General features: G+C 45.8%; 1 protein-coding gene across 5 annotated transcripts in view; it reads left to right on the plus strand.

The window, feature by feature from the left end:
• Positions 1-25046, plus strand: part of MAK10 (MAK10 homolog) — a 43484-nt gene that overhangs the window by 12872 nt on the left and 5566 nt on the right. For 4 of the 5 annotated variants that reach the window (XR_015261928.1, XR_015261927.1, XM_086773638.1 and 1 more), the window contains exons 2-7: positions 1970-2037; positions 2154-2294; positions 2388-2555; positions 2746-2896; positions 3254-3333; positions 3433-3699. Coding sequence is in view for 3 of the 5 variants with exons in the window: in XM_086773638.1 (XP_086629764.1) it covers positions 1970-2037; positions 2154-2294; positions 2388-2555; positions 2746-2896; positions 3254-3333; positions 3433-3699 (875 nt within the window). In the remaining 2 variants the exon portion in view is untranslated. The remainder of the gene's footprint in view (positions 1-1969; positions 2038-2153; positions 2295-2387; positions 2556-2745; positions 2897-3253; positions 3334-3432; positions 3700-25046) is intronic. The other variant, XM_086773637.1, reaches the window with a different exon arrangement.

Genomic DNA, 25046 nt, shown 5'->3' on the forward strand with positions numbered 1-25046 from the left:
AATAACTTAGTATTCTAGGTTTAAAATAAATTGGTTCTTGTGTGTGTGAACAACCGCTTGTGTGGGTTCTTTTGTGTGGGAACAAGTTCTTAAGAGGATCTTATGTAAGCAATGATGTATCTAGGTGACACCTCTTTGGCATTAGGGTTTGACATGTGGCATATGTGGTGGCAATATATGTATACACCTTGTAAAGGGGTCTTCCTGGAAAAGGACCATTATTATAATGTTATGAGTATGCTAGTCTCTCAAATTAATCTCATGCTATCTTGCTCAATCACTTGTTAAACCCTTGTGATTAACTCCTAATCCCAACAATCAGCCACCCTTGCCGACGCTGCCGCATCTACATCAACTCATACCAGCCGTACACATGGGCCATATTCGTGTCTCAGAGTAGTCCTAAGTGGGTAGGCCTACTCCATCCTAAGTGCCAAGCACCCCTCGACCCAGAGCACCGAGGATCTCCTTCACATAGAGACATCCATGAGATTCTCGAACGACATGACACGTTCTCACCAATCAAGAGGCTTATAGAGTCATGTTTCAGTTTTCAGTTTTCAGTTTTCAGTTTTCATGTTCTTCCTTAGTTTTTTCATGGCCCTGTATACCCATGGTATCATTTTACTATTCATGGTCTTATAGGCCCTTGGGGTCTTTTGTTGATGTTAACAGATCTTTCTTTCTCTCTCTCAACTGCCCTCAGCAAGATCTACTAACAGAAAAAAAAAGTGAGATTGAATGGTCTTCGGCTTTCTGTTAGTGCCCTTCAACTCCATAATTTTGGTTAACTAGAATCTTGGAAACTTCCAGGATGGAAGCACTTGATGTCCCACTGAATGGTGAGGGTCTAATTAAAAAAGGAAAGCATTGCGCTTCTCAATGTTCAATTTTTGTAATTGGAAGGCCATTGCATGCAATGCGACTTGTTGGCGAATTGTGATGCAAATCCTGAGACTTGATCCTTGGGGTGCTCAAGATATTGCCGGCAGAGGAATTGCTTTTTGAGATCTCCAACGAATGTCCTAGTGGTAAGTGGCTACATTGTATCCATTTGGCCATAGACTAGTTGCACCGGTGAGGTGACAATGTGGTAAACCGTAACAGAAACTTCTCCATATCCAGACTTAGACATGTGGTAAACCGTAACAGAAACTTCTCCATATCCAGACTTAGACATGACTGTAAAATAAGCTTCAAACAGATGTAATCATGAATGCAAAGCAATAGGGTTGAGCTTGCCATCATACTCACCGAAGGTCATCTTCTTAGGAAAGGGATTGATTGGTACAAAGGTGGTGGTAGCATACATAGTGCGGTCAAGGGCACAGAGAAAGTTGGTCTGTGTCTCTTGTCGGCATGCCTCTTCCGTTTTATGCATCTCTTTCAAGCTCGCAATCATGCCTCTTTTGCAAGATGGCCTTCTTGGCCTCCATGGCCCTCTGCTAGTGGTTCTCCTTGTCCTCTTGTTGTTGTTGGTGCTCCTCCACCTTTTTTTTGTCACAAATCTTGAAGGGACAGATTATGAGCCAGCTGCTTCTCTTCGTGATCACTCTCGTATACTTGGTGGGAGTGCTGTATGGGAGAATAGGATCAATGCCTGAAGATTGCGTCAAGGCAGCCTGCCTGCCATAGGTTAAACAACAATTGCCAGTATCTCCTCTTGGCTACGTGTACTTAACAGCAGGTTTTGATCAAGAGCAAAAGGTCACATTTGCTACTAACTCTCTAGTATTTGGTATAGCTTATGTGTGTTTTGGTGTCTTTGACACAATGTCTTGAGTCAGATGAAGAGCCTTGCCTGGTTCTCACAAAGCATTGTGAAGAGGCTTGTTGCATCACAAGTTACCTGAATGGGGGTGTCTTTTTTTTTTTTTGGGGGGGGGGGGAGGGGGTGGAGGGAGATTCTCTGAGCCTTTTGTGGTCCAACCATGCTTACATACTTCTCCTTTTTTAAATTTTTTTGCAGACTTGGAAGTTGGTCAGTTAGTTCATGGGGAGAACTTCAGTCTCTTCGAGGCCATGTCTGCTTTGGAGGTAATGGCATTCCATTGCGATTGACAGTGGCATATCAACTCAGGGCTCCGCCATGGTGGAGTACCATCAGCTATGGTGTTTACTGGCTTATTTCATTTTCAAACTCTGGTGGACAGATCATGGACCCCAAGATGGATGCTGGAATGACAGGGTCTGGTGCAAATACGCTTGAAGATGCGATTGAAAGCGGGGCAGCCCCTATTAGCTTGAGCACTCTCGAGTTGATAGATGTTATGGATCATCTTTTAGCATGTGAGGTATGAACTACTCTTGTGCATTGGGTTTGTAGTCGAGTTTGGTTGATACTGACCCCAATGCATTGAACCTGTTTGTGTGTGGTGGAGAGACAGGCAACATGGCACAGGGGTCATTCATTGGCTCAGACAGTTTTTTCTTGTCTTTATTTGCTAAAGCTGGATAGAACTTCCCCCAATGCCCCGTTACATGCATACTGTAAAACCACGAGAGCAACGTGCAGCCTAATTCGAACTGCAGTGTCTTCTGTTCATTCCAATGAGGTAGCCTTTTTTTCTTTATGTAAAGGACTCAGTTTTCTAAAGACACCTACATCTAGAGAAAGCATCCATCTGGTTGATTTGTTAAACAATTTAATCTCTCAAGTTTTTTAGGGGTTCACCTCATTCACCTTAAAGCTGGAATTTATCTCAAAAGCAAAATCAGGAAATCTTAATAGTTTCACTCATGCAGGAGGAAGAACTTTTCACAGTGGCTTTTGGACTTCCTTTAGAAGGAGAGGGTGATGGAAAGTGCTTGTCTGGGCTGCATTTGGTAGAGGAGGTGGTCACACGACAATTGAAGGGTACCAAGGGTATTCCATTAAAAAAAAAGATTGCAGAGGGTTAGTCTGTTGGTCTCTTTTCATTGTGATATAATTGACAAATAATTAGAAGCAAGGCTCTTCAAACATGCGTATGTGCATGCCCGTCCCATCCCTCCACCTTCCCTCCACTCTTTGTCTGCTCTTCTCTACCCCTCTCTCCCCATCCGTTCATTGTTCCTGTCCTTCATCCATCCGTATCTTTCGGGTATCAAATTTTCTTTAGTCTAATGTGCAATACCCTGGAATGTTGTTTTGTTTATCAAATTCATACTGATACACTTGATCAATAATCATAGAGATGATATAGATGATGATTGAAACTCGTAGTTATTGAAGAAAATGGTCTGAAATAGTATGCATGGTGCATGCTGATAGAAATTGAGCCATTGCAAGAGGATTCAACTTTGGAAGAAGGATATTGCAAGGCAATGTTATGTCGGTTAAGATTCCGAAAGGTTGTAATTCCTGACTTCCCTTTTGAGAGATGTCCTTACATTGATCACTTCAAAAATGTGATCCAATAGATTCTCAACTCTCTGTTTTGGTCTACCCAGGCGTTTTATCATATAATAGTTAACATGAATAAGCCTCAAGGGCGAGGATTCGAGATGGCACACAAGCATATCATGGTAGCACTCTCAGAGATGAAGGGCATTCAACAGTCCTCTGAATTTCTATCGCATTGTGGTGGTAATGGACCTTCAAAAAGTGAGAAAACCACAGCATCTGGTCGGCAAGCTATCGGTTTTGACTCCAGGGTGAATAGACGAGTATCTGCCCCCACCCCTCCACGGTCAATCAGTATCGTCAGCTGGGAGGAGGTAATATCTTGAAGCTTTTTTGACACAAGGCCATTTAGAGGTAGGCATTGTGGGGTATCTTCTTTCTGATGCTAAAAGTATAAATCTACAGTCATCTGTGAGGCGTGGGGATTTAAGGTCCCATGAAAACATTATAATCTCTCTCTCTCTCTCTCTCTCTCTCTCTCTCTCACCCCATTGTTTCAGTGCATCATTGACAGTTACACGGATGTCTTTCCTTCAGTTCTAGTTGGTTTTCTTCTTTACGTCTTTCTCATAATCCAGACACTTCATGGATACATCATAACACTTTGGTCTCATAGACCCGTGGGTCTTTCGTAGACATTAATAGAACTTTTTTTTCTCCAGTATAGCCTTGATGCCCCAACTGCCATGTCAGCAAACAAGAGCTGAACCGGATCATCGCCTGGGGCTTTGTAGCTTTTGCATGTTGACTGAGTCATCTCATTTTTCAACAAAGATGTAATTTTACAAGAATCGTTTCCTGCTCATTACCAGGGATGGTTTAATTTAGAGACCGATGTATTTATAGAGGCACATGCCACATGCTATGAGCATTGCCATTGGCTAGATTAGGGTCTGGTCACACAGTTTGAGATGTGAGACAAGGGGATCCACTCTGACAAAGCCCTCACAGCATTTGCAAACTATTTGAGATGGGGGAAATTGAGATGGAGGAGTGCTACCTTTTCATAAGCTGTTTCTTCTGTGAGTTCTGAGGTAGATATCATTGCTTATTCTGGGAAGGCTTTGGGCCTCTGTCATAATTTATTCATCACCCTGGCATAATTTATTCATCACCCTGGTCAGCGATGCATGGGCCGGTTCCTTCTCCAGGTGAAGGTGATTTGACACAATCTGATAACTTCTAGAGAGACCAGTCATTAGTCACAGACACTCATTACATTTGTCTTTCAAAATGGAGAGGGTGACAGACAGGAAGGTCGGAAGGACATCAGCTTAGGGAAATACCTTTCATGTATGCAGAGACTTAATTCATAGCAGCTTTAGAGCCACCTGCAGGAGTAAGGATTGAGGATGCCGTATGAGTGAGTCACTTGTTAACATGCACTGAGGAAGCTTTTAGTGGTAAGGCGTATGATGTCTTTCAATGTGCTATTTCTAGTTCATTTGAGAGAGAGAGAGAGAGAGAGAGAGAGAGAGAGAGAGAGAGATGAAATGATATATTAACGTCTCTAAGAGGCCATAGTGGCCTATGAGACCAAAATTGAGAGTACATCTGAAGTTGGTGTCTCATCAAAGAGAACAACTAAATGAGACTAAAAAGTACAATAAATTGATTGTCCTGCAGTTATAAGAACAGAATTGTAGGACTCCGAGATGATACTGAGTTGAAAATACTGAAAAATGTATATCAGGTAGATCCATGTATGCTGATCAGTTGAAGTGTTGCCCTCTCCTTAGATCAAGTATCTCCGCCATGGGGTTGTCTAGAATGGAGAGGTCGTAGAAGCAAGGTAGGCGCCTCTGATGCCGAGCAATAATGGCTCTGATCTGGCGATGGTGAGGATGCCGTGGTCGGGATCCTGGTGGGCGTGGCCGACGAGCACGGCATAAGATAACTGCTCTATCGGTGGTGACTCCCTGGGAGCGTGGTCGGTGCCCTGATGGCCCAATGGAGGAGGTATCTGGAGGTGTGTGGGCTGGGTTGTTGGCGCTGGTGCTGAAGAAATCTGTCAGGGTCCTCTGTCTAGGATACATCATGGCTCGGCCTCCTGTCTGCCAAGAGGGTCTCTCTGTGTCTCCTGAGCTCAAGTAGAAACAACCCCAGGCATCTCTGATCCTTAAACTCCATGACCCTGCGTAACGGCCCAAAACCCTCTCGGAAGAGGCAGTGATATCTCCCTCGGATCTCATAATAGACTGTACATTGGCAAATGTAGTGTTCCTCTGTCTCTACCTCCTAGTAGCATTGCTAACAAATGCGGTCATCCAAGATCTGATGCACATATCGCCCTGTCTCAATCCGCAGTTGGTGTGATGAGGTCCGGATCTGTCCAATGGCACAACGTATCCCATGTGATAGGTGTACATCCATGTACGCCGGGCGGGTGATAAAATCATCCGGTGAGAGGTGTAGAAAATGGCTCGTGTGTAATGAGCCATTTTCGTGCCCAAGGGTTCAAGGGGGCTAGTCCATGTCCTCTCTGTGTCCACTCTAATGATATCCATCCTGATCACGCGGTTTTGCTCTGAGCGGGTGAGATCCAAAAATGGACAATCCAGACTGTATTGAAAGGGTGGTAGTGCCTCTATCCGCAAACCATGATCTCATCTGAGCGTACCAACAATGAGTATCTCCATCCTCTGCCAACTGTATGGATGAGGTCAATGCCAATCGGGAGTACCTCTACGGAGGGAGCTCCCATAGCCGCTGTAAAAAGGTAACTGCCTTGAATAGGGCCTCGGTTACTACTGGTGGGGCACCCAGCTTAGCCCGAACAATCTCATGTGGTACTGATGATTTGCTCCGAATCATGCGGGCAATCATTGTCAAATCCCCAACGGATCTCCTCGTAGAACACTCCTGGTTCGAGACTCGAAACCTACAAACAAACCAACAAACAAGAAGGGGGTGCAAGCCTGACTCACCTCCCAACCATGACAACCGTGGGCAAGCCCACAGTTTTGGCTGTCCCCACCGAGCCACAAGTTGAGCTAACTAGGTTGACGTACCGACCAGCCTCTTACCTCATGACGTCCCATACCGCCACGAAGCTACCCTCGTGGGCCTCGAGACTGTTGCCAGCCTCTGCTGCATACAGCAGGTGCACGTCTGCACTAGATCCAGGCTCCAGACCATAGAGCTCTCACAAACTCGCGAGACTCTCTATATGACTAATGACTAACCTTGGCCACCCTTTTATAGGCACTTGGCCGGTCATCGGGTGTCCACACTTGTGTGCGTGTAGCACTCGGTAGATACACACTGTGCACATGACAATCATCATAATCAGTGGTCTCGCCATTTGCCTTCATCCCTCATCTGTCCCTCTATGAGATCTGTGATGTATACTGGGTCCCCAAATTGGAGCTCCGTACAGGAGGGTCGGTGTGACAAGCGTATCAAATAGCCACAATTTGGTGCGTGGCTCCTGAAACTGTATGTGTGCCAAAGTCACACGGGGGACGCGGGGACGGCCCTTAGGGACGCGGGACGCGGAGACGGGGACGGCCGGGGACGGCCGGGGACGCGCAGGGGACGCCGTGCAGCCCGGGGACGCATGAGGTCGTCCCGGGGACGCGTTCCCGGAACGCGGGACGGGCAGGGGACGCGGTGAGGGGACGCCTCCAACGGCCAGAAACGGGCAGAAACCGGGTAGAAACGGGCAGATTTCCAGCTATAAAAAAAGCCACACTTTGGGACTTTTCTCCACACTCATTTCTCAAGCCTCAAGCTTCCAAAGTTCCAAGTTCCATTGTCTGAGCCTCAAGGCCCAAGTGGCAAGTTAGCCCTCTCTCTCTCTCTATACTATCTACATTGTGCCAACTTCCAAGCCATCTCTCTCTCTCTCTCTCTCTCTCTCTCTCTCTCCAAGTTCCATGATCCATCCCTCTTGAGACTTGCAAGCCTCAAGAGTCAAGCGGCAACTTGCAACTCTCTATTGCACCCTTCTTCCCTCTCTCTCACACTATCATCATTCATGGCATCTCAAGGTGAAGGAGCCACCGCCACATCTTCCGTTGCGGGCTCTTCACGAAGGAGGCCGGCGGTGCACACATGGTCATGGTGGGATGAGGTCCACTACACTAGTCGTGGAGTGGGCGGTGGTTCAAGGGCATGGAATTGCAAGCTTTGTTCCTACAAGAGAAGTGGCGGCGCCAACAAAGTGCGAGCTCACTTTTTGCACGAGGCCGGTCATCAAGTGCAATTTTGCGCACGCGTTACTCCTGAGAAGCGAGCGGAGCTTCTTGAGAAGCTCAAGGTTTATGAGGCGGCCGAGGTGGCAAAGAGAGGGCGACATGTTGCCGTTGATCCTCATGATGTGGTGAGAGCACGAGAGCAACCGACGCGAATGGAGGTGGAGAGGAACCCAAATCTTGCTTCAAGCTCTCAACCATTCAAGTCCACTCCATCCACATCGGGTGCCTCCATTCCCATCCGCCGTCAATCCACTCTTAACGAGAATTGGAACCCAAAATTGAAGGATGAGGTGGATAGGTCGGTGGCTAGGTTCTTCTACCACGACCACATTGCGTTTCAAGCGGCACGGTGAGAGTCGAGACTCAATTCTCTTCACTCTTTTTTTTTTAATGTCTCATGCTTCAAAGCATTTGTCATATTGCCAAAAAAAGCTAACATGCTACATGGTTTTCCTTACTTGAAATAGGTCTCCTTACTTCCGTGAGATGGCCACAAAGATCGGGGAATATGGCCCCTCTTATGTGCCACCTTCATCGGAAAAGATTCGCACCACTTTGCTTGATAGGGAGAAGTTGGCCATTGAGCACGCGGCGGCGGATACAAAGGCAACGTGGGAGACTAACGGAGTCTCTCTCATTGTAGACGGATGGAGTGACGCGCAAGCGCTCCATCCATGGAGTGGTGGCCTACTCAAGGGGCAAAGTGTACTTCATCGAGTCACATGATGCGAGTGGCACTGGGAAGGCCGTGGATGTGCTTGCCGCGGAATGGGCGTCCACGATCGAGGTCATTGGGCCGGAGCTTGTGGTCGGCATGGTGGCGGATGGAGAGGCGTCAAATAGGGCAGCCGGGACCATTATTGAGTCAATGTATCCATCCATCACAGTTTCTTTTTGCATGGCCCATTGTCTCAACAACCTCCTCAAAGACATAGGTGCCTTGCCATGGATTGCACCCACCATTGAGGAGGCTAACCAGCTTGTATCCTTTGTCCTCAACCACCAAAGGCTGCGACATGAGTTCTCTAAAAGGAGCACTCTTTCCCTCCTCAAGTATTCTGAGACAAGGTTTGCATACAACTTCCTCATGCTAGGCCGCTTGTCTACATGTGGCGGAGCCCTAAGAGGGCTTTTCCTTAGTGATGAATTTTCTGCCATGCCGCAGTCAAAATCGGCACAACAGGGAGAACGTGCCGAGATCGCGCCGACGATGCCGCTTGGTGGGAGAAGGTGAAGACACTCGACGCCTTGGTCAAGCCTATTGTTCACCTTCTACGAGTCATTGACGGCCGTGAACCATGTATCGGCAAGGTCTATGAGGCCATGGATCGCATGATCGAGTCACTCCAGCAGCTTGTGCCAGACAGGCATTGAATATGCATCATGGGGAGTCTGCATTAGCCATGGGTGGTCTCTTTGATTCAGAAGAGCCTTCTTCTTATGAAGAAACACAGCCATAGCAAGTTAGTCAGTCAGTCTAAGTCCCTTAACCCACTTGAAGAGACGCATTCATGCATGTACAGTCAGTAGAAACCTTAGGGTTTGCATTAGAAAGCATTCTGCATATTGCAAATCATTCATTCATGGCATTTAGACCATTGCAGAACCCTCAGATATCATCTAGTATTTATCAGGATATTTACTAGGAATTTTATGGTATTTTTCCCTTCATTTTCAGCATTTTATACATCATTTATGCATTTATTGTGGACATGAGCAGTCGGTCAGCTCTGTAGCCAGCCGACTGGTTCATTGGGTCCATATAAATAGATCAGCATCATATTCAGCCATTCATTCATCATATTCAGCATAGAGCATTCAAGTGCTTGGAGCCTTGCAGCACAAGGAGCATAAAGCGATTGCAGTTTCCAGCCCTCATACCTCAGCGTTTTCCTCCTACAGCCCTAGGCGCCTCAACGCATGAGCATTCAGCCCATACATCAGCAAAACGCAGTAGTTTCAGCATTCAGCCAGCATTCCACCTTGCGTTTTCTGCATCCATACAGTTTTCAGCATTCATCTACTCATCGTTTTGCTCCAGCCACTTGGTGAAGGTAAAACGCAGCATTCATAATCATTTATAGCGTTCATACTCAGTCTAGAACAGTCCCAAACAGCCCCTCTCTCAGCCTCATCTTTGCATCCCTCCCTCATTCCATTGGGAAGAGTGCATAGGCTCGAGATTGGACATCTTTGGTGCTTCTACAACAGTGTACAGTTCAGCCCAACTCTTGGTCTTCAGAGGTCTTGCGTTTGGCTTATCGTCAGTCAGACCGTCAGTCTCTTCAAAGATAATAAAGCAAATACTATCTCGGTAACGGGATAGGGGGCCCTTCAGTGGGTAATTCTCATCTCTCTCTCTCATATCTCTTAAAAGTTTGAAGTCTTAAAGTGGATTGCTAAACTCGCGAAACTCAGGATACAGAAGAGTGTGTGAGCATTTGTGTGACAGGATCCTCCAATACGAATACTTCCGCTGCATGTTACATTGGTATCAGATTCAACTTGTCCACACATAGCGTATCCTAGCGTGAGTTCATCCTTCGATGGTCAGATTACGTTCCGGCACGACCACCGACTTCAGCATCATGTCTACAGAGAGGAGAGTACCCATCAGCCGGAAGAAGTCTCTCCCAAAGGCGGCCTTGCTCTTCTGACTACAGTAGACACCATAGCTCTTCTTAGAGCTCACAACCAGTTGCTTATGGAGCGTCTCCAACTCTTGGAGGCAACCGCATCACGTCCTCCTCCGCCTCCATCCCGATTGCATCTCCCTCTTCTTTCATATGGAACAACAAAGAAGAGAAGACGAGGCCAGACAGAGAGAAGAAAAAGCAGAAGCAGAAGCAAGACAACAACAAGAAAAAGCAGAAAGACGGGAGTATGAGGAAGCCCAACGCAGGATCGACGAAGACGGGCATCAGGCTGAACTCTCCGCTCGGGAGCACCAACAAGAGCTCGATCGAGAACGTATGTTACTTGAGCACCAAAGAGAAAAGGAGGCCATTCATCTTAGATTCCAGCACCTCTCTTCAGCTTCCCCTACCTCAGGTGCCACCAGCCAGCAGTCCGCAGCATCAACTACCGTCATTCGCAGTCAACCAAATTTTAGCAAGTATGATGGTAAGTGTGATCATTCAGCAGTTAATCAATTTATTCATCATTTTACTGCTCATTTTCCATTCGTTAGGATCACCGATCCTCAGGATAGAGTCCACGTAGCGGTTGCCCATCTAACTGGTGAGGCAGTCACTTGGTGGCAGCATTGGTCTAATCTTTATATAGACCAGACCATAGGTGTCACAGCTTTTAGCTGGGATACATTTGTCCATGACCTGAAGACGAGATTCCTCCCGCCTCAGTACATGACCGGTCTGGCAGATGAATTCTATGGACTCAGACAGAACGGATCCCTAGTGCTTCAGTTTTTCGGCAAGGTTATTACTTTAGCATAGCAGTTAGGATTATCTGAGCAGGCCAAGATGGATCAATTCATTCGTAGATTAGATCCTAACATCCGGTTCACAGTTCGTAACTTTGAACCTAGCACATATGACCGGGCTTTGACTCTCGCTCAGAATGAAGAAATGAAGATGAACGGGGGCAAGCCCAAGCCCAAACAGTACCAAACCCCAACCGGGGAAGGGTACGTCATCTTCTAAAGACACTAAGACAGACAATAGTCCTAGCTCTAGTTTAGGGGGTAAGGAATCCAAGCCTAAGGAAACCCCTAAGGAAAAGGCTCAAGCAGGCATCACTGGAGGCTATCTTCCTCGAGAAAAGCAAAGACAGTATCAGTCAGAAAATCGATGTTTTTTCTATCATACCATTGGGCATGGTAAGAAGGATTGTCCAAAAAGACAAGCGAAGCAAGCCTCCAAAGAGCCTTCTGCCACAGTTGCCGCAGAATCCCCACTCCTCCGAACCCGCCTGCTACCACCAATGTGGTTAAGATCTTACCTTCTATGCATCCCATGCCATCCGTGGTACTTGATGCTAAGCAAGAGGGTGAGGTGACCACCACACAGAATAGCCTGATCCGAGCTTATGGCTCTGCCAAAGGCCACCAATTCATAATCCTTTTTGACTTGGGCAGTTTTCAGGACGCCATCTCTCCCGAGTTGTACCTTAGTGCCCTATCATTCGGAGGTAGACAGGTTTACACCTGGTCTTCGCACCCACATATCTCAACGGGCACAACAGTTTTCTTTTCAAGTTCAAAAGGCCTCATTCCAGCGAGATTTCATTGTCTCTACTCTTTTGGGGTGTGACATGATCTTAGGAATCCAGTGGTTTCGTCAGTATGAACCTATTCCCAATTGGGAGAAGGACACCTTTATTATCTCTAACGGTTTGCCTGAGCTTGTCATGATTTGGGGAGATAGGAGCATTCTTGGCATTCCTATGATTTCTCATCTCCAGGCTAAACGAGCTATCCGCAAGGGAGCGGAAGGAGCATTGGTTTATGCTCAGACAGCTTCTATCTCATCGATAACCGCTGTCTCATCTTCTTCAGTCCCTCAGTTGGCAGATCTCCTTTCTCATTCAGACATTTTTAAGGATGATCTTCCACCCAGTAATCCACCCTCTTATCTTGTGGATCATCATATCGATTTGGTCCCTAGTGCAGAACCTCCTAGCAAGTTTCCCTCGTCTTTCCAAGACTTTCAAGGGCAAGCTAGAACAGCAGTCAGTTCTCAAACATTTGAAACCTGTTCCTTATGGACGCATTTTCACTGTCACCACTGACCACCAAGCACTTAAGTGGCTCTCGACGATGCCAAGTGCCTAGTGGAGTGATCGGCACACTAGACAGGGTCAGCTCTTCCACCAGGTTGGAGGAATGATCAAGTACATCCCTGGTCAGCATAACCCAGTAGCAGATGTTCTTAGTAGAAAGACCAGCATCCAGACCAGTCAGGAGTCTACCATTCTCAACATCTCTGGAAAAGACTTAAATAACATAGAAGATCAGTATGTCAATTTTGCAAAGTTTGGTAGTCAACCCAGTTTGGCCCTCAATTTTGAGTCTGGCCATTATTCAGTTCATAGATAGGCAAGTTTGTTTAGACGAGATATCCACCTCAAAGGAAGGGGATTGGTTCTATGTGCACACCATGAAACAAAGATTGAAACAAGTGGGCAAACGTTGTCCCAAGCTTTCATTCCATAGTTTTGGATCTTTCCCAATAGTTAAAAAGTTAAGTGATGTCTCCATGAAGTTAAAATTGCCTAACAGTTGGACGATGCATGATGTTTTCCATGTTTCTTGGCTAAAACCATATGTTGGACTAGAAGTGTTTGATGTTTCAGATCAACAGCAGCCGTACGTGGTAGACGAAGCCGAAGTCATTGAGCTCGAGGAGATCCTTCTTCATCGTTGGAAGCATGGTTCCGGTCGACGGATACGTTAGTTCTATACGAAATTCCGAGATCGAGGCACCCATGAAGCCGTATGGCTAGACGAGGAGTTCTTTCAAGAGTACCCCCAGTTGTTGGCGGACTACTTGGAAGCCATGAACCTGCCGCCAAGCTAAGCAGGAGGGAATGTCACATGCACTCTGCATTGTAGTGCATGGTGACAAGCTGGCTCATCATCATCAGTGCAACATTGTATCAGTATTAGTACCTTTCAGGATGATATTTGTCGTACACCGTGACCCCATTGTAATCCTCAGTCCAGGATAAGTCAGGCACTAGCTACGTAGGCCATTCTCAGCCATAGCAAGTCAGTCAGTCAGTCTAAGTCCCTTAACCCACTTGCATCTACAGTCAGTAGAAACCTTAGGGTTTGCATTAGAAAGCATTTTGCATATTGCACATCATTCATTCATGGCATCTAGACCATTGCAGAACCCTCAGATATCATCGAGTATTTATCAGGAATTTTATGGTATTTTTTCCATCATTTTCAGCATTTTATACATCATTTGTGCATTTATTGTGGACATGAGCAGTCGGCCAGCTTTGTAGCCAGCCAACTGGCTCATTGGGTCCATATAAATTGATCAGCATCATATTCAGCCATTCATTCATCATATTCAGCATAGAGCATTCAGCACAAGGAGCATAAAGCAATTGCAGTTTCCAGCCCTCATGCCTCAGCGTTTTCCTCCCACAGTCCTAGGCGCCTCAACGCATGAGCATTCAGCCCATACATCAGCAAAATGCAGTAGTTTCAGCATTCAGCCAGCATTCCACCTTGCGTTTTCTGCATCCATTCAGTTTTCAGCATTCATCTACTCATCGTTTTGCTCCAGCCACTTGGTGAAGGTAAAACGCAGCATTCATAATCATTTACAGCATTCATACTCAGTCTAGAACAGTCCCAAACAGCCCCTCTCTCAGTCTCAGCTTTGCATCCCTCCCTCATTCCTTTGGGAAGAGTGCATAGGCTCGAGATTGGACATTCTATAGCAGTGTACAGTTCAGCCCAACTCTTGGTCTTCAGAGGTCTTGCATTTGGCTTATCGTCAGTCACACCGTCAGTCTCTTCAAAGATAATAAAGCAAATACTATCTCAGTAATGGGATAGGGGGCTCTTCAGTGTGTAATTCGGGACCCCATACGGTGTACAGTTCTCATCTCTCTCTCTCTCTCTCTCTCTCTCTCTCTCTCATATCTCTTAAAAGTTTGAAGTCTTAAAGTGAATTGCTAAACTCGCGAAACTCAGGATACAGAAGACGGTGTGAGCATTTGTGTGACAGGATCTCCAATACGAATACTTCCGCTGCATGTTACATGCTAATCTAACGAGCCAAGGTTATGTGAATAGTCCAGCTGAAAGCACATTGTATGTGAAGAAAACTGGTGCCGATACTGAATTTGATATGTCAGATTCGGGGCCTTTACACTACTATCTCGGCATACAGTTTATGCATAGAGATGATGGCATTGTTATGCCGCAAACTAAGTACATAAAAGGTTTGGTAAAAAGGTTTCACATGGAAGAATGTAAGGCCATTTCTACTCCAGTAGAACCAAGTGTACGGCTTACTATGCATGATATTGGTGAGCCTTTTGAGGCCGGCATTTACAGCCAGGCAGTGGGATGCCTCATTTACTTGTAAGACGAGGCATGACATATCTTTTGGGGTGTCTTTGTTGAGAAAATTCATGCACAGTCCAGGCACAAAGCATTGGTAAGCAATCAAACGCATTTTCCGTATCTTCAGGGTACCCTGGATCTTTGTTTGTTCTATCCCAAGGGGTAGCTTGAAGCTTTATGCATACAGTGATTTAGATTGGGTTGGTGATTATGATACCAGGTAATCGACTAGTGGGAATTGTTTTTTTTCTTGGGAGTTCATGCAGATCTTGATTGAGCAAAAAGCAACCCACTGTTGCCACATCTACTTGCGAGGTTAGTACAGGGTAGTCTTCACAGCTACAATAGATTGTGTATGGTTGAGGAGATTATTGGCTGATGTTCGTGAGTGTCAGTAGACACCTACCACCATTTCTCACTGATAGCCAGAGTGCTATGGCCGTGGCACGAAATCCCGTATTTCATGCATGTATCAGGCACATTGAGATTCATTATCATTATGTCAGAGAGAGGCTACATGCAGGGGAGATCAATTTATCTTATTGCCCTACATAGGATAATGTTGCAGAAGGCTTTACCTCGAGAGAAGCTTGGAGCTTTCCGCAAAGCTTTGGGCTTACTCTCATACAGTGAGTGATCTGCTATCTTGTACAGGTTCACACTTTCACTACAGGGAGGATTTGTAGGCATATGCTCACTTATTCTAGTGCTACGTGTAAATAGGGCTTAACCAAGGGTGCTTTTTTCCATGTGGTTTTTTCCCTTGGATATCAAGTGTGAAATGACACTCTATTCTTATAACTTTGTACTTCTATATTATATGGATGTGACTCACATGCAAGGGCTGACTTGAGTTTGACACTCAAGTTGCAGAGGCAAGCTATTGATGGAAGACCGTGTGGCAGCATCCTGTGCTGCCACACAAGAAGACGCCAAGTGACACGTGCCACACAAGAAGACGCCAAGTGACACGTGGAGCGTAAAAGATTGCTTGCGGCTTTAGACACAAGAGCGACACCAACTTCTTCCACCAATCATCCTCTTGAGAGGATGAACTTCAGCAAGAATAATGGTAAAATTGACCTCACTACTCTTTATTCTCGGCTGCATCAATTTGAAGCTTATTTTGCTGCTGATAGAAAAAATCATACTAACAGATTTATCTTGGCTAGTTGGTATTTAGAGGGCAAGGCCATCTCATGGTGGACTCACTGGGCTCATGGCCACACGAGATTAGATATGGCAGCTTATGTCTGGGATGAATTTGTCTTAGAGCTTAAGTTGCGGTTTCTACTGCCCCACTACCTTGAGTGACTTGAAGACGAGTTTAGGGAGACGTGTCAAAACGCACGCGGCGCAACTAGTTTTGCAGTTTGCTAACAAAATTTCGAACTTATGTTTACAATTGGGCATTTTTGATAAGGACAAGAAAGAGCAGTTTTCTATGGCTTTGACACGCGAATCCGGTGGGAAGCGTGTGTTTCGGCCATTCACCTTCAAAGGTGCACTCTTGCTTGCATAAAGTGCCGAGATGAAGTACAATGGAGGAAAGACCAAGACTTCCTAGCCTTCCACTCCCAAGGCACTCGTCTCGGGAGAAAAGACAAGAGTTAGATGGGGTCTTCCCCAGGGGCCAAGATAGAGTACGGGAGCCTTTGGATCCAAGAACTCGACTAATGTGTCCAAGCTTACTCCAGACTAGAAAGCTCAGGTAGGCAAGATCGATGGGAAACTGAGTCTAGAAGAGACAATGTAGTACAAGGAGGAGGGTCATGCAAAAGGACACACTTCTAAGCATTGATCAAAGAAGACTACTCCGTAGACTACCATCCTAGCCTCCACGGCTTCCGTGGTGAGCCTCGCTCCCACGCACACAGACCTTGGCGGTCGTCCCTAGTTCTTTGGACCTTGGGTCTTCGGTTGGTGCAATTGTTTGTCGGGAGCTCAAAGATAAGTAGGAGGACGCCCAAGACCAGGAGTTGAGGACAATGAACTGCTCAAGATGTTGGCTACATAGGTGGCCAAAGATTCGTCGTCTTGTTTGACAGCGGCAGTACGGAGGATGTGTTCACGGAATAGGCCATTCGGCAAGCCCGGTTTCTGCTAACTTTGGTAGACAAGAAGGTTGAGGGATTTTGCAGAGGCATGACGACGAGCATCAAGTTTGAAGCTCAAGGCGCTAAACTAGTGATTCAAGGCATCGAGTTTGTGTGAGATTTTATGGTTGCCCCTCTTGTAGGAGCAAACATAATTTTGGGAATTCAATGGTTTCACGAGTTCCAGCCATACATTAATTGGGACAGGCACACATTTCGGATTACCTGAAATGTGTCCAAAGCCCCAGTTATCATTAAGTGTCAGCCAGGAAACCCGAACTTTCCTCTCATAAGCCACATGCAAGCTAAACGAGAAATACGAAAAGGCGCACAATGTGCAATGATTTATATCCAGACTGCCTAGATGGCGGCCAATGTTTTCGAGAAGTACCAGGCTCTTCATGACAAGTTCCAAAGATTTTTCTTCGGGACAATCTCCCTCTCCAGCTTAGACCAGAGGACCACGAGATAGACCTCCTCCCAGGCTCGGATCCCCTGAGCAAGTTTCCATACTGCCTATCCAAGGCAATGGAATTGGAGTTGGACCGCCAACTCCAAAAGCTGTTTTGTAGGTTGGCTTCATATGTGCTACTGTGTCGTAGTCTCACTTGCTTCCCACATGGTGGAGGCTCTAGCGCGATAGACTACTTGAAGGGATCCCCGACCTTAGCCCTACACATCCATGATTTCATTATCCCGCCATCTCACTTGGGGCCAAGTACACTTGTCCTTGTCCATTTCATGCATAGACCTTTTGGGTCTGTTGTACTGTTTTTTTTTTTGTTCTTGCTGTAACGGGAGGCGGACGAGTGTATTGGAATCGTATAAATGTGAACAAGATTCTGAGCACTTAACACTTGAGCATTACAACCACAAAGCTGAAAATGACAGTACACCACATAAAGGGGCCGATGATAGGCTGACCCCCCCCCCCCTTTAGGTTATATTACCAAAAGAGTCTGCAAAGTACAAGATTACGGGTGCGTGGGGATTCACCACCAGCCTGCACCTGATTCTTCCAAATACATCATGAATAAATACATTTCAAACAAGAGAATCTGTAGGTACATCCGCCCTACACACAGGTACATCCGCCCTGCACAAGCCTCTTCACAGGTACATCCGCCCAAAAGAGTCTGCAAAGTACAAGATTACGGGTGCCTGGGGATTCACCACCAGCCTGCACCTGATTCTTCCAAATACATCATGAATGAATACATTTCAAACAAGAGAATCTGTAGGTACATCCGCCCTACACACAGGTACATCCGCCCTGCACAAGCCTCTTCACAGGTACATCCGCCCTGCACAAGAGTATCACAATCCTCACAGGTACTCCGCCCTGCACAAGATGTAAATGGATCTTTAGGCCCTGTTTCCACGCGAGAAACTGATCCAGAAACCTGTATTCTCCGCGAGCAAGTGTCCCCAATGCTTTCCCTAAGCACCTGTTATACCAGGAATCCTTGAGACACATCCATGCTCACATATTCCATTGCTGTCCGGCTTGTTTTGGGCAATAACCAGTCCAAAACAGCAACTTTCTATCGTGAGAATTCCACCTGTAAAGGGTCCTACAGCCCTGTGGAGGTCCCTAGAGCTGTCCTGTACTGTCCAAGTTGACTTTGGACACCTGTAACCAGCCCAAAACTCGCAATAACCAGAAATTGCAGGTTTGAAATTTACCAACCAGCCCTTTAGATGAGTGTGGGGATCGTTGTCCAAGCTTGTGTGAGTCCGGGAAGCAAGCAACCAGCCCTGTAGCAACTCCCAAAGCTCCAACCAGCTCTCGAATGTGTTGAATAATGAATAAAACAGCCCAAAAGGCCTCTTGAGGGAGGTGCCTTTTTCCAGTGCCACCTAAGGGGCTTGGTGGGTACACATACTGGCTGACATGTGTCCCCATAAGGTGTCCAGGTAGGTGTCCAGCCCATAGTGCTCCATTTGTCCTGTTTGTATAAGTTTAGGTCCAACCAAATGGGAAATGGCCATAAGCTGTCCGGACTTCATTAATTTTGGTCCAACCAAATGCGAACGCATTATAAGTTGTCCGGCCACTTATTAATGAGTGTGGACCTGCAAACCAATAAACCTTAGTAGTAAATGAAGTAAGCTGTAAATTGAGTGTGGACGCACTTACCACATGCAAAAACCCATAAGCCCACAGTTTTAGGCCCAAACAGGAGTGCACACACGTGTCCACAAGGTGCCCGGGCGTCCCCGGTCCCTCGGACTTCACAAGCCAAAATAACAAGCATTGTCCAGGCAGCAAGACAATGTCACACAAAGTAAAATAAAGTTATGGCATGCATCATTTATGCATTGTGCACATGTAAACTTGGAGAACCACCTATCATCATTCTTGTACTTGAAAATATTCCGCCTGCCATCATAACACACCATGTGTGCATGGCCGGAATCCACACGGGCACCGCCCGAAAGTCCACAAATGTCCTGCCATGTCCTTGGATTCATATGCATCCACTCATATGATCCATACACATGCTCAGGTATAATACATACATGCATCTGCTTGTTTCTAGGCCTGACACGCATCCGCATGTCCCTAGAATATTGGGGTTTGTGACATCCCCTCGGCTTTTCAGTTGACCGCAACTGAAAAGCCTCCAAATAGGCCTTCAAAAGATCTGGGTAATCCTCGAAGTAGGCCTCATCCATCCATTTCGCATCCAAAGCTGAATAATTCTTGAACTTCACAAGGTACCTACAAACAAGTTTGCCTCCCGCAAGCTTTCGTTCCTTGTGAAAAACAATCTGTTCAGGTTGACGAATCTCTTCTAGCTCATCCATCTCGGGTGGGTCTTCCAAAACCGGCTCAAACGGTGTCGGTTCCACATAAGGCCTCAATAGGCTGACATGAAAAGCATTATGCATGTTCCAATGATCTCGGAGTACAACCCGAAATGCAACATCATTGATCTTCTCCAAGATCTGAAAAGGTCCATAGTACCTGTTGGAAAGCTTAGGGTACTTTCCCTCTTTCCCTGGCCTCTTCCGAAGGCGTGCCTTTTCAAATTTCAGCAAGACCCAATCACCTTGTTTGAATTGTACATCCCTTCTATGCTTATCAGCTGCCTTTTTAATCTTGGTTTGAGACCTCTCTATGGCTGTCCGTACCTGTGCAAATGCAGTATACAAGTCTCTGACATACTCATCTGCTGCAAAAATCTCATCCGTTGTACGAAGGATGGGTGGTAGTACCACCTTGCTATAGATAATCTCAAAGGGCGCCTTGCCCGTAGAAGTATGTACCGTATTGTTGTAGGCAAACTCCACAAGTGGTAAATACTTCTCCCAATCCGATTTGCGGTCGGATACATAAGATTTCAGCAAGTCGAGGACGGCTGAATTTGCTATTTCACTTTGCCCATCTGTCTGTGGATGGTAAGCTGATGAGAAGTTCAGCTTTGTATCCATATTGTCAAACAATGCGCGCCAAAATAAGCTTGTGGTTCTAGGATCTCTATCCCCCACAATAGATTTAGGCATGCCATGGTGTTTGAATATCTGTGCCAAAAACATCCTAGCCATATGTTCTGGCTTTATTGTCTTGTGCACGGGAATGAAATGTGCCTGCTTGCTAAACCTGTCAATGATGGTCCAAATAGCATCATTTCCCTGTGGCGTCCTTGGCAAATCCATAATGAAATCCATAGCAATGCTTTCCCATGGTTCATTTGGTATAGGCAAAGGTTGAAGCAATCCAGGTGTTTTATGTCGATCAAACTTGACCTTTTGACATACCATACATTCACGTACATATGCTTCAATATCCTTGCGAATATCTGGCCAAAAGAAATACCTCTCCAAAGCTTGTGCTGTGGCCAAAATGCCTCTATGACCTGCATATGGAGGAGCATGGCACTCATCCATAACCTTATGGCGAAGGTTCTTTACCACACACATACGATTTTGCATCATGAGATATCCATCTCTTATGACATAAGATGGGACAGCAATACCCTCTTGCAAATCAGCCCATACATGTGCAAAATCCTCATCCAGACGATAAGTATTACGCATATCCGATAAGTCCTCATGGTATGCAACTGTAATAGCATGAACCTGTGGTCGTCTAGATAAGGCATCTGCCACCACATTCTTTTTCCCTGGAGTATGTAAAATCTGAAAATGAAACATTGAGAGGAAATTTGCCCATCTCATATGCTTCTCTGAGAGCTTACTTTGAGTCAAAAAGTATCTCAAACTTTGATGATCAGTTTTGACCATAAAATCAGCCCCTAAAAGATGGTGTTTCCAAATAGTAAGGGCATGAATTACAGCCAACAACTCCTTCTCATAAACCTGTAAGTGAAGCTCTGCATGTTGCAAGCGTCTGCTCTCATAGGCAATGGCATGTCCTTCTTGGTTCAAAACAGCCCCTATGCAGTCCCCACATGCATCACATTCCACCACAAAAGGTTTGTGCAAATCCGGAATAATGAGTACGGGTCCCGAGATGATTGCACTCTTCAACTTTTGAAAGGCATCTCTCTCTTCTTGTGTCCATTTAAAGATTGCTTTCTTCTTCGTTAACTCATGTAACGGAGTGGCAATGAAAGCAAAATGCTTGACGAACCTCCTGTAGTAAGCACATAAACCAAGGAAGCTCCTTACTTCATGGACTGATTTCAGCTCTGGCCATTCTTGCATGGTTTGTATCTTTGCGGGATCCATGCGCACGCCATCCTTTGATACAATGTGACCAAGACAGTGAATCTCTGGGAGGAAGAATTCACTCTTTTTTTCATTTATGTAGAGCTGATTTTCCTTAAGCTCTTTAAACACAATAGCCAGGTGCTCACGATGTTGGGCTTCATTCTTTGAGAATACAATAATGTCATCAAAGAATATACCCGTGAACTTTCTATGCTTTCTGAACACCCTGTCCATCATCCTGTTGAAGGTAGCGGGTGCATTTGTAAGGCCAAAAGGCACCACCAAAAACTCATAAAGACCAAAGGTTGTCCTAAATGTAGTCTTGTGTACATCTTGAGGTGCCACTCTCACTTGATGATACCCACTCTTGAGGTCTATTCGGCTGAAACATGCCGAACGTTCAAGCTTGTCCAAGATGTCATCAATGCGCGGAATCGGAAACCGATTCTTGATGGTTATCTTATTGAGGGCACGGTAATCAACACACATCCTGTAAGTACCATCCTTCTTTTGAACAAGAAGTACCGGCGAGCAATATGGCGAGGAACTAGGCCGAATCAAACCCTTTTCCAAAAGTTCATTCACCTGTGCCATAATCTCTTCTTGTTGACTAGCACTCACCCTGTATGGTGGCCTATTAGGTGGAGAGCTACCGGGAATTAGATCTATGCAATGATCTTCCGGCCTCTCGGGTGGCAACCTTGCTGGCAAAGCATTCGCAAAACAATCTTTGAACTCATTCAAAAGGTTAAGCTTGTCTTGATCTAATGTACTAACATCAACACTAGAATGTTCAATGGTATCACGTACAAAGACCAAGTAAGAACAAGCTGATTTCTTTATTGCCTTATTAATTTGTACATGGCTTACAAGAGGTATGGTACTTCCAGTAGTACCAGCATCTATAGAGTGCTCACGGCCTCTATGTACAAAGCTGATTTTCTTCTCTTTGTAAGCCTTAATAGGCTCTAAATGGTGATGCCAGGGCATCCCCAACAAAACATCACAACCTGTAAGAGGAGCCACTAAAAAGCTCGCATGGTCGAGGTAGTCCTGTATATGTACACGGAGCTTACCAATGACCGGAGTTACATCAACCTGTTTGCCCTCAAAGGCGGTATCTGCATTCATTTGCATTCCCATGTCTTCCACATTGAGACCTATGGCGGCAGCCATCTGTACGGATATAAAGTTATCTGTGGAAGCATCATCAAAAAGAAACAAAGCGGGCTGATCCTTCAATTTGCCCCAAGCCTTGCATATGACTCCACTCTTGGGCTCATGCCCTGTATTACCCTGCACATCGGGTACAACATTCACAAGAGGCTTTTCCACATTAGGCTCAGCATTCTTAGGATTCTGTGGGCATTTAGGATATATATGATCTTTACTGCCACACTTAAAGCATTTTCTAGCCTTCCTGTACTCTTCCAATTGCTGTTTTGAGAGCCCAAAATTGTGGCGTTTACCCCCCGGCTTCTTTTCGGAGTCATCCTTTGCATCTCGGCCATCTTTGGGAGCATTCTTAGGTGGCTGTCCACCCTTTTTCTGGTCATAACCAGCCCTTAATTTGCTCTTATTTTGACCTGCAAATGGCTTATTTGTGGGTGCTTTTATGTGCAAGTTCTCCGCAATCATGGCTGAGTGTATAAGCTCTTGTATGGTCTTATTTGAGTACACTCCCAAGCTTTGTTGAATGATGTGATGGAGCCCCGATTCAAACTTTCTCTTCTTCTCGTCCTCTCCAATATTCATGAAGGGAGTAACCTTGAGAAGGACTTTCCAAAACTTTGCTATGTATGAAGCAACGGACTCTCCCTCATCTTGGGACAGCCAATCCCACTCCTTGCGTACATCCTTTGCAAAGTTTGGTGGTAAGAATTGATCATAAAATTGAATTTTGAAAGAAGACCAAGTTGGGGCAGCACTTCCATCAAGTATTTTTGCAAGCCACCAATCACTTGCCGTATCCTTGAGATGCATTCCCACATGCCTGAGCAATAGACTTTTCCGAAAAGTCTTCATTGCAAAAAGCTATCTCAAACTGTCTAATGAAAGCAAGTGCTTTGGTAGAGTCCATCCGTCCCTGAAAGTTTTCAAATTTTACATCCTTGTCACCGGACTTGAACTCTCAAGGCTTCTTCCTTCTATATGCATCCCTATGTACATCCTGTTCATCTGCATGATGATGATGCCGCGATGAAGATTCACGATCCCTCTTCGTTCTCTCTTGAGCCACACTCTCCAAATGAGTGGAAAGCTCAACACGAGAACGGATATGTCTTCTTGGAGCAAAGCGGGAATGAGTGGAGGATCCCTCATCCTTACTCTTCTCTTGACCTGCATCAAGCCTAGCACCAGGGACTCTTGTCCTTTCAGCATTTGGCACTTGCTGTGCTCTTCTTGCTTGTTGTGCATCATGTGTACTATCACGGGCAGCCATGAGGGGTGGCTTCTTGAAAGCCAAACTACCATCTGCTTCGGTGTATACATCACCCTTAACCATTAGGTATGCAAGTGCAAGCTCTCGGGGTTTCTCAACATCCATTTCCTTTGCAATTGCTTCAAAAGTGACTTCATGGACCGAAGCCTTTGCCTTCGCAGCCAACACCCTTTGTACATCCGGGTCATTTTTCAATGACCTAAGCTCTTCGGTTTCAGCCCTATAGCGTCGCACTTGACGCCTCAAAGATTCCAAATCAGAATGCATAGTGTCATGAGTACCTGCATCTCCATAGACATCATTGCCTGCAGCATCTCTTGCATCCCTTGTACCATGAAATTCACGGTCCTGTGTGTTCTCCACACTGTCAGAAATGTGGCTGTCCATGACACTCAAATCAGGTCACCAGTTATGATTCCAAGCCTCAGACCGTTTTCCAATGAGAGGAAAAACTGAGCTCTGATACCAAAGTAACGGGAGGCGGACGCGTGTATTGGAATCGTATAAATGTGAACAAGATTCTGAGCACTTAACACTTGAGCATTACAACCACAAAGTTGAAAATGACAGTACACCACAACTTTCTATCGCGAGAATTCCACCTGTAAAGGGTCCTACAGCCCTGTGGAGGTCCCTAGAGCTGTCCTGTACTGTCCAAGTTGACTTTGGACACCTGTAACCAGCCCAAAACTCGCAATAACCAGAAATTGCAGGTCTGAAATTTACCAACCAGCCCTTTAGAAGAGTGTGGGGATCGTTGTCCAAGCTTGTGTGAGTCCGGGAAGCAAGCAACCAGCCCTGTAGCAACTCCCAAAGCTCCAACCAGCTCTCCAATGTGTTGAATAATGAATAAAACAGCCCAAAAGGCCTCTTGAGGGAGGCGCCTTTTTCCAGTGCCACCTAAGGGGCTTGGTGGGTACACATACTGGCTGACATGTGTCCCCATAAGGTGTCCAGGTAGGTGTCCAGCCCATAGTGCTCCATTTGTCCTGTTTGTATAAGTTTAGGTCCAACCAAATGGGAAATGGCCATAAGCTGTCCGGACTTCATTAATTTTGGTCCAACCAAATGCGAACACATTATAAGTTGTCCGGTCACTTATTAATGAGTGTGGACCTGCAAACCAATAAACCTTAGTAGTAAATGAAGTAAGCTGTAAATTGAGTGTGGACGCACTTACCACCTGCAAAACCCA

This window comes from Cibotium barometz, chromosome 34, assembly GCF_041138505.1.
Source record: "Cibotium barometz isolate CiBa-2024 chromosome 34, ASM4113850v1, whole genome shotgun sequence".
NCBI classification, from domain to species: Eukaryota; Viridiplantae; Streptophyta; class Polypodiopsida; order Cyatheales; family Cibotiaceae; genus Cibotium; species Cibotium barometz.